This window comes from Thalia democratica, chromosome 6, assembly GCF_965202585.1.
Source record: "Thalia democratica chromosome 6, ktThaDemo2.hap1.1, whole genome shotgun sequence".
Lineage (NCBI taxonomy): Eukaryota > Metazoa > Chordata > Thaliacea > Salpida > Salpidae > Thalia > Thalia democratica.
Genome location: NC_139170.1, coordinates 27,028,713 through 27,039,238, shown reverse-complemented (window position 1 = coordinate 27,039,238; position 10,526 = coordinate 27,028,713). Strand labels below are relative to the sequence as shown.

Sequence of the window (10,526 nt, the reverse complement as noted above, 5' to 3'; positions counted from 1 at the left end):
ACGTATAATAGTTTTTTCACAATAAAAAACCCGATTGCTATAGAAAAATAATCACAGCTGCATAGAAAAGCGCAATTCGGTATAAAAAAAATATTTTTTAGATTTAAAAAAAAATGGAGATTTTTCTATATGAAAACTTTTTTTTTAATAATAAAATGTCTTGAAGCAAGTAGTAGGATTAAAAAACTGTGTTAATGGAACAGGAATATGATTTTTTTCTTAATCTACACTAAAACTAAAAAGTTTCTTAACAATACATTCGAAACTAAATAATTAAATAAAACTATTACAATTGCAAATAAAACAAAACAATTTTTCTAACAAATGAAGAAAAATAAGTTAGTTTGAGACTTTAACTATCATTTTAACTAAGATTAAACATTTTTAAGAAAAATAAAAGCATAAAAAAATTAACTATGGTTAAATTTGCAGGTATAATACTTTATGGATATAATTAGCATTCTTTAAACTTAAAAAAAATCAATTGTTTTCATAATTTAATTGAATTAGATCAAAAAAAAAACATTTAGTTTAATACTCAGAAAAAACCAAAACAAATTTAATTTTAGACAATATTTCTCTACAAAATACAGTATAGTTTTTGTTGTTTAATATTTATAGAAAATATTTCTTTTTTTTCCACTGATTTTCATACTTTATTGAGAATTTTGATGGAGATTATATCTAAAAAAATTACTCAAAACATACATTTCTTTATATTTATAAAGTGTTAAACATGTGTTATTAAAAAAATATTTGAAAACTTTAGTAAAAAATGTTAACAAAAATGTTTTTTTAAAATATTTACAGATTTTATTTATAGACTTTAATTTACAAAAATATTACTATATTTTTAAAAGGTATGTTTTGAGTCTAATATGTCTAAAAATTTTAAAGTTTAAGTAAAATCTTAGTTATAAACAATTTAATAAGATTTACATGTTGATTTAGTGCAAAAAAAATGCTTTGTACCTTAATGTTCTTTGCTGTTCTGTAAACTTTCTACAATTGTTCTATTTATTACAACTGAATAGTATACTTAGACATAGTTTTGAAAAAAAAATTAACAGTAAAAAAAAAGATAACTTACACAGCTTTTAAGAGAAAACTTTTGTTCAGTCTTTAGTTTTACAAAACAGTGCTTAAAAAATAGTGTCTAGTTTTTATTTTAAGCACCCTACAATTAAAAATAACACCTGTACTTGAAAAAAAAAGAAACTTTAACTCACTAGTTAATCATTAGTTTTGAAAAAGGTATATCGAAAAAAAAAATTGTTTGCAACTAAGAATTTGAAAAAAATACATTTTGATAACTAATAAAAATAACTTAAGAATCATTTAAAAAACTTTAAAGTTTTATGCTTAAAGTTTAAACAACTTTCTTAAATTTTAAAACTTATTTGTTTAGTAACTCCAAACAGAAGGATTTAGCATGGTAAAAAATAATTTAAAAATTTACAACAAATTACAAACAGAAATTCTACTTATTTACATTAAATAACTAAGAGGTTTAACTGATACAACTTTAAAACAAAAAAAAAATTTGGCATCACCTGTGTCTTTAAAAACCTGCATTAAAAGTTTATAAAGATTCTACAAACTTACATGTAACAATGAAATAGAATATTATGGATTCAAATAAATAGCAATACATAACCTTAATATTAAAAATCGAAAAAGAAAAAAACACAACATAATTGGACACAAGGAAGCAAAAAAGTTTATAAGAAGAATCTGAAAAAAAAAAACTAAGATAAATAATACACAAAATTAACTTAGAAAATCCACTCAGATTTATCTAATACTTAAATAAATTATAATTGGACAGTGACTAGTTACAACCTCATTTAACTTCGATCCATTAAGTAACGAGGGATTAGTTAAGCCATCACGTATTACTTGTTTTTCATACTTATAATACTTTGTAAAACTATTGTTTATATAAATGTTGTCTTTGCAACTCGTACCATTAAAGCTAGACGTTGTAATATCGGTTGCTTCGTTAAACAATGGTTGGTAGTTTTTGGGCTGAAGTAACTCCTTATGACATTCTGAAGACATGATGAATGCGTTGGAATCACTTTCGTTTAATCTTATATCGTTTAATATCTTTCGAGTTTTACTATTACCTTTACAATAGACATTGATTAAGTTCAAAGTTACTTCTTTTACCTGTAAAAAAAACATCGTCAATTTATCTAATTTCAGAAGTTAAAGAACTCGTTTAAAAATTCTTGAATTTTTTTAAACCTATGAACTTTTTTTTAGTTAAATACTGAAGGTTTTGTAGATAAACAAAATAATTTTTTACCTGATAAAATTACAATTGAAAGAGATGCAAATCAAGTTTTAAAAGTTTTTCAAATTTAACAAAAACTACTAAATTTATAATAATGATCACATCCTATAACTTTAAGAGTTTTATAAAACTACTACATTAATGTTTTAAATGTACTTGTATCAAAAAAGTTATTTATTAGAAATAAATAAGGAAGCGATTAAATTTTTATAAGTGTGCTATTAAAACAAATTTATTAATGGAATGAAGTTTCAACAATAAACTAATTTAATTAACTCTATTACAACCTGTAACTTTAAAGAAAATTGTGGAAATACTATGCAGTTACAATTTTATATTTTTTAACTAGTTATAGTAAAAACTTAACCTTTATTTTTTTTTCATCACAATTTTTGTCATATCAAAGTTTATTAACTAATAAAAATAACCAATCTCAAAATTATTTAAATTACTAGTGAAAACTTATCATTATGTTGAAGAAAATAAGCTACATAATTTAAAAATGAATATAACTTTCGTAACATTTGCATTTATAATTTTAACTAAAAAAAAAAGTATTATATAAACACATTATAAAGAATATAAAGACTCACCTTAAACATACCCAAAACTGTGTCGTAACTTTGTTGAGTAAAAGAGGCATTGATATCTTTATTCCAAACAAAACCAACTCCTAGATTAATGTCAATTTTATTAGTTTGTGACTGATATCCAGTTTTCTGCAACGTTGAATAACATTTCCAATTTGTATCATTATTTTGATGTCTTTTACCACTTGCGAGCGAAGGAAAATTTAATTCGTGTACTAAGTTTTCCAACATTTTGTGACTACAGATACCTTGAACTGCTAGAATGGAGACTCTGTTTTCTAGAATAGTATTGCAAAAAACTTCTTTGAAATCAATATTTTCTCCTTTTTCAATACTTAACGTTTCCAAATTCCATGAACATATCTTGTAGGTGTTATCATCAAACTGTCTGTTTGGAGTAACACTGAATGGATTGGACAAATCTATCAGTGCTTTGTTAATTTTAGAACTTGACTGGTAAGAGCTTGGTCTTGATTTTAGAGAAATAGTAAGCTGGTTTTTAACTTTCATGAAATCTTGCACGTTCAATATTTTAGAAGGTTCTACTAGCTCATTTATATTCTTAAACTTACCTTTTTTCTGCCTGTATTGAACAATTTTCCTTGCATCACTTTCCTTAATGTATGAGACTTTTGAAAGTTGGAATATAGTAGCCTTATTTATATTAACTACAGCATCGATCATTGAATATTCTGAAAGACTTGAAGCTAAGCTTTTAGAAGAATTTCCAATGTTATTTTTGTTTATACTTGTAACATGGAATTCACTATAAAACCTTTTAAAATTAGCTGCTCCTACACAGGGAGCTAAATCTTCAACTTTTTTAAATTTTCCAATACTTTGGCGATAAGTCACAATATGCTTTGCTAATTCACGGTTTATACCTGGAACAGTCATCAAATCTTCTTCTATTGCATTATTAACGTCAATCGTAGCTGAGTTAGTTGTTTGTAGTTGTTTATCTAAATAGAAATGGTACAACTTTATTGATAAAAAGTATAAAACTTTAATATGACTAAAAAAAGAAATATTACTTAATAAAACTGTCAGCATTCTGCAAAACCAGGGAGCATTTAAAATGTAAAAACTATCCAAAAAATAGTTTAAGCAACATATTTAAAAATTATGAACACTATAGTACTAAAACTAATTGGACTAAAAAAACTTTCTAAAGTTTAAATTAAACTACTCATAAACTGCAATTTTTTTTTTCATAGTAAGATTTGAGTGTTAAAAATTTTTACAAAATTTTTATTTTTTTAGCTAGATTGTTATTTAACTTTTATAAAAGTTATTGATAAATAAAACTAAAATTTGAATAATTGATTTGGTCAATAATTTTTTTTGTTTATAAAAGGGTTGCCTTTATTTGAGTAAAAAAAATGTCTTGAGTGATAAAAAACTGTCCTGAGTGACTTAAAACTGCCTTAAGTCATCCTGAGTTTGTTTTAAATACTTTAAAGAAGTAAAACTTTTTGCCTTTTCAATGTCATGTTCTTCTACAAAATTAGCAATAAAATAACAAAACATTGAAACTAAATCTTATTTAGAGTCGAGAACAAAACTGGCCTAAAATTTTCAAAATCTTAAAACTATGTATCCTGAGTTTTATATAAAAAAACTAAACTGGCCTGAGTCATCCTGAATTTAAAAAAATTCAAACTAGCTTAAATTATTCTGAGTTTTCCTGAGTGTGGAGCAACCCTGTTCTAAGTTAATGCATTTTCTTAAGTAGCTATAATAGGTCTAATAATATAAAAAACACATAGTTCTTGTTAAATTAGTGAAGAAAATCAAAATTTGGTTTTATGTAAACAATAGTGTATAAGTGCTAAGGGTTTTCATCAAAGAAACTGATTTTACTTTATTTATGAAAAGCTTTAAATACAAAAATATTTTTAGTTTATGTTAGAATCTGAATAACTTTTAAGGCATAGCAAGTATTGTACTATGTTCCTTGTATAAGTTATAGTTTGGTTTAATATTTGTGAGATATCAAACAAAATACTTTTAAGCTTGTTTACAACTACTTTATATAATTTTTAGATACCCTAACTAAATTGAAAAAACTTTAAAAATTAACTTTTGAGATGAGTATCTAAAATGTTTGTGATATAATTAAAAAAAAATTAATCATCAAAAGTTAAAATGGCAATAGTTTCTCTTTCAGTTTGAAATTATTCAAAATTAAGTATAAACTCCTTAAACTTCAACTATTGTTTAAAATTTATTTAATACTTAGTAAGCACTTGACTGCACAGCGCAGCCATCAACAACAGTCCATGTGACAGTTGATATATGTTGTATCCATCAAAACAAATGTGAGTTACTACATTTGAACTGGAGTGCTTGTATGTGGGTTGATCAAACAATGTATCAACTCAATGTTTAAAACAATGTAAGTTTTAATGCAAGTTCATAGTTTATGTTTGTTTGACATAGTCAGTTTAAATAAGAGTTTATAGTTTACGCTTGTTAAGGGCATAGGGGGGTTGACATTTTTTTTTTTTTTACTAAAAATAATATTGGATCATATATAAAAGTACAAGATACTACAAACCAGTTTTTATAGAACTAAAAAATCTTATTCAACTTTTGAAGTATTGTAGTTTTTTTTTTAAAATTCCCCATACAAAGGTTTAGAGAGCATACTTATTGAGGTAAATTTTCTTGGAAATTTAAAAAATCGCTAAAAATCTATCTTCTCTTTCATTTTTTGAGCTAGAGACCTCAAACGTTCAGGAAACATTCCTTTTATAGTTTAAAAGACTTTGAATGTTGGAATTATAAAAATATTTAAAAGTAAAGATTTTAGATTAAAAAAACAAAAAAAAAATTTTTAATAAAAATTTTATTTTTCAAGGTTCAAAAAATTCCTGCATTCAATCTTTTTAAAATTCAATGATACACTTTCTGTAAAAATTTGAATAAGATTGCTTAAAACATGAAGGAAGAGATAGATTTTTAGTGAAATGGCCTTTTTAGTTTGCGCCTTCCATTAGGAAGCGGTCACCGACTTTGACTGCTCATATCTCAAACACTACTTTGAATTTTTTCAAGCGGTAAAAAATGTCTGATAGCTCAGATAAAACTCTATAAAATAAGATCAACTTGTAAAAATCAAGGTGGACCCCCCTATGCCCTTAATTAAGTTTTAAAATAAACAATTGTAGATCAAAAATTGATGCAGCTAAACTGCTCAGAACTGAAAGTCTAAGAGTTAGATATTGAGTTGTAAATAGTTTAATTGTGTCAATTTATTAGATGTACCCACAAACAAACACTTAAGTGCAAAAGTACTTAACAAAATTTGGTTTTATTGATACAACGGTTCATCCTGACTATTTCTACCTGATGAGTCATATTTGGAAAAAACAGATCACATAATGTCTCATGGACTATTGTTGTTATAGTGTGTCTAGTGTTTATTACAAAAAAATCTCAGAATTGCTGAAAATAGCCTAAAATTAATACAAAATTATTCAGTAAACACAAAAAATAATCTAAAAATTACATAAATATATGTTAAGATCTAACTGTACAATAAAATAACAAATATACTCAAACCATTTAAAGCAGAAAAGTATTTATGATTGTTATTTAAGTTATTGCTAAAAATATTATTAAAGGAATTAGTTTTTACAAATGTTGAAAAAATAAATATAATAAAATTTAACTACTAAGCTAAAAATACTTTTTCAAAAAATTTTTATTTATTAGCAAAATAATATAATAATGGTAAAAACTTTTTTAAAGCAAACAGCTGTAATATAAAAAGAAGTTATTAGTTTGAAAACATAATTTTATAAATTATATATATATCTAAATTGCTGGAAAAAAATTACAAACTTCTTAAATATTTTAGATATTTTCAAAATGTAAGAATTTTTTTATTATGAATGAGTAAGAAGTAAACTAACGAATTTTTGGAGAATCATTGTAGTCATACGCTTCAATAGGAGTGTATTTTTTTGTAGTTAAATTATATCCTCCACTAAAAACTTTGGTTTTAAAAAAATACTTTCTTTTTGTTTTGACTGGAGAATTTTCATCTTTTGGTATTTGAGGTCTACAAGAAGTAATTAACATTCCACCCATTTCTTACATTATTTACAAACTCTAAAACTAAATTTAAACATCAAAATGAATTGATATAAAATATATATTTACAAAGTATATGTTAATTATAAAAGGTAACAAAAACAATTAAACAAAATTTAAATTACAAGTTAAAAATTTCGTATTTAATAATCAAAATTGTGCTAGTTTAAAAAAAAAAAAAATATTTTTTTAATGGTGTATTTCTGAGATTCAAAAACAAAAGGAAAAAAAATTAAAACTTTTTGAAAACTTTTAGAAAAAAAAATTACCAAATTTAACTATAAGTTTTTATACTTAGATAATAATCATCATAATTTTCATCAGCAATTAATGCGTATTTTTAAAGTTGTGTGTTTTTTTATCTAAAATAATATATTTTATTTAACTTTAACATACAAACTTACAATAAAACATACATAATTATAACTTTCTACTAGAAATTAAGGATTTGATTTATGTAATATATATTAAACAACTTGTATTTACTAACTATTTTTTACTTCTTAAAGTATTTTTAAAATAAACTATTTAGATATTTCTCAAATTGAAAAGTAGCATAAGAAATAGTTTATGCAAGGTTGCCAAATTTTTTTGGCAAATATTCTCCAGATTTTCAAAGTTTCTACACATTTTAAAGTCTTTTTTTAGTTCAAAATTAAGTTTAAGGTAAAAAAATTAAATTGTATAGCTTGTATAACAACATTGAAAATATATCGTAAAGCTTCTTTAAATGTGATTTTTGATATAAACATTTTAGATGATAAAAAAAAACTTTATATATAGGATGGATGTTTTGTGTCAAATAGAAATTTTACTATTAAACATGTAAAAGTTGTTTAAAATTCCAGGATTTCAGTGATTATTGTTTAAAATTCCAGGTTTTTTTAAAATTTTCTCAAATCCCTTTTTTTTTTAGCCTAAATTGTCAAATTCAAGGTTTTTCCAGGATTCTAGGTTTTTTGGCAACCCTGCTTATGTCTAAAACTTTTTTGGCTACCACTAAAAACCATAAAAATGGAAAATCCTATATATAAAAACTGATGACTGTTTTAAAAGATTTTTTGTTGATAGAAATAAAAATATAAATTTGTTCAATGGTTGCATTGTAATATCTGTTCCAATATGTAATAAAGCATATTAAATTAGCATATAATATTTTTTTTATTTCCTAATTAAATTCCTAATTTCCTAATTCTAATAGAAATATTATTTCCATTTATCTATAAATTAGATTTAAGCATCAAGTAAATGAGTATTTAAAGAATATTATATACAATATTCTGCCAACTAGGTATGCACTTTGAACACAGCACAAAAGTGGCGTACCTAGGAAATTTTGATTTTTAACTACCTGTATCAAGTTTAATACAAACATGTTTAATATATTTGTAAATCTATAATTATGTATGAAATTTAATCCACCAAGTTTTTTTTATCTATCTTGTAATTCCTTTTACTTTTAAAATTTACATAGTACATATAATTAAAGTCCTGGACGTTTAAGACAAGGTATTTAAGTGGTGTACTACTGGATAACTGAAAGGTTTTTTGTGCATCAGGTCCTGAGATCAAATACTTTAAGCGTTTTTTTTCAATAAACCTTTTTTGAGCGTTTTGTTCAATGACTAATAATAATCAATTACTAGTTTTGAAAAATAAAGAATTAATGAAAAATTGATTATGCTTTTATTAAATTGCTTTGTTCAAAAATAAAGTCTACAGTCATAAACTTTACTCCTGATTACTTATTGTTTAGTATTTTAACTGGTTGTCTTGGTAGAAAACACAACAGTAAAGAATAAAAGGGTGTGGTGCTCATAGTAGACTGTGGCTTCATTAGTCAATATTGGCAGTAATGGAATTGACAAAGAGTGTTTAACAGTTTATTAATTTTATAAGATAACTTTTTTATTATTTTCTTTATGCGTGTTTAACATGGTTACTTTCTTTATATGTATAACAATCTTAGGTCTTTTAGGCTAAATTTTAATTGCACTTTTCATTATTTTCTTTATTTAAATTTCATATGAACTTTTAAGTATTTTATATTCCTATGTCTTAATCATGCGGTGTGTAAAATTAAATTGCACTGTTTGTTATTTTCTTTTAATAAATAAACTGTTATATGTTTGTTTTAAATATTTGATTTGATATAAAATTTATAAGTGCATAACTTATTTCCTGGTTCCTTTAGTTTCAATTTATTAAAGTTTAATACAGTACCACTTAAATTAACATATAACAGTTTTGTATTACTACTTCAACGTTTTTTATTTATTTCAAAATGAAACAAAATTGCATTTTGAACACTGCATTTTTTAGCTAAAAAGTTCGTAGTACCATACGGCAGAGCATACTTAGGAAGTGCGTACCTAGTTGGCAGGTCACTGTATAAAAAAAGGTCTAAGACAGTTCTATAAATTTTTTTTTAGATATTTAGGTCCTTATTTATTTCAAGTCCAAGTACAGGTATTTTAAGTTGTAAAGTTTTGTAACAATCAAAATACCAATCATATTAGAATTAGAATGAAATATTTTATATTTTTTTTAGTTTTAAATTGATAATTTTGGTGCCATATCATACTTTATATGCTAAATTCATTAAGTTTTAGTTATATACTCTTCAATTAATGAAGTAAAACAATAAAAAAGATAATAAACCATGTATATGGTTTGTTTATAATTATAAGGACTAGTTTTTGATTTATAAACTCTTTAAAATTGCGTTTTGATAAAATAAAAATAATAATTAAGATACTTGATTTCCTAAATTCATTTTAGAATGTGATATTAGATTTTGTTCTCTGAGACAAAAAACATTTTTAAGCAAAATTTTAGCATAATTAACACAATTCTTTAAAGTTTAAAACAACACATTTGTAGGTATTTTAGTTTTTATAAATCTTTAAATCATACTGGTTTAATTTTTTGAAGTTTAAAATTAATTATCAAAAAAAATTATTCAATCTTAAAACAGAATCTTATTTAAAGTTATAGTAATATGAGATTGAAAGAAGGGTATAAAAGTAATACTTACCAAGTAATTAGCATTGTTTAATATAAAATAGAAGTTTGTGTGAATTTAGCTCAAATTAGTAGGTGTGTTTAAAATGAAACTTTTTTGTAGCATCTGTGAACACACCTTGTTGCGAATTCTTGAAAGGCTAGGTAAAGTAAAACATATCTAATTATTGATTTTATATCCTCGGTAGAAATTTAAATTCTCCTTAAGGCAGAACAACTATTTTTTTATATTGAAAAATTATGTCTATATTGTAGTAAATATTTCATATACAACTATAGATAAATACAGGGTTGCCACTCTTTGAGCCAAAAAATCTTCCCTGAGTGACCAAAAATTTCCCTGAGTAACCTTAAATTTCCCCGAGTTTCCCTGAGTATTTTACAAATCTTAAAAAAAAAATTTTCTCTTCTAACACAAATTATTAATACCTCATTCTCATTTTTCTTCTTTAATAATAAAAGGAAGGTTGTATGTGTATGCTTTTGCATTAAATTTATGAAAAAAACTGTTT

The 10,526-nt window shown here is 23.8% G+C and overlaps 1 protein-coding gene across 1 annotated transcript; it reads right to left on the bottom strand.

Annotated features, from left to right (window-relative positions):
• Nucleotides 1-1,675: 1,675 nt before the first annotated feature.
• LOC145838338 (endonuclease/exonuclease/phosphatase family domain-containing protein 1-like) lies at nt 1,676-7,007 on the bottom strand. The gene is made up of 3 exons (XM_082945911.1): nt 6,810-7,007; nt 2,893-3,851; nt 1,676-2,172 (listed from the first exon to the last, which is right to left on the bottom strand). The coding sequence occupies exons 1-3, from the start codon at nt 6,985-6,987 to the stop codon at nt 1,795-1,797; spliced, it is 1,515 nt and encodes a 504-aa protein (XP_082802037.1). The 5' UTR covers nt 6,988-7,007; the 3' UTR covers nt 1,676-1,794.
• Between the last annotated feature and the right edge of the window lie 3,519 nt (nt 7,008-10,526).

Bases quoted from the DNA above. Each gene is read 5' to 3' on its own strand.
- LOC145838338 (XM_082945911.1), bottom strand. From the start codon at position 6,987: ATGGGTGGAATGTTAATTACTTCTTGTAGACCTCAAATACCAAAAGAT. The intron at 3,852-6,809 runs GTTAGTTTACTT...ATTTCTATTTAG, and splicing joins CAATGATTCTCCAAAAATTC to ATAAACAACTACAAACAACT. The intron at 2,173-2,892 runs GTGAGTCTTTAT...TTTTTTTTACAG, and splicing joins CAGTTTTGGGTATGTTTAAG to GTAAAAGAAGTAACTTTGAA.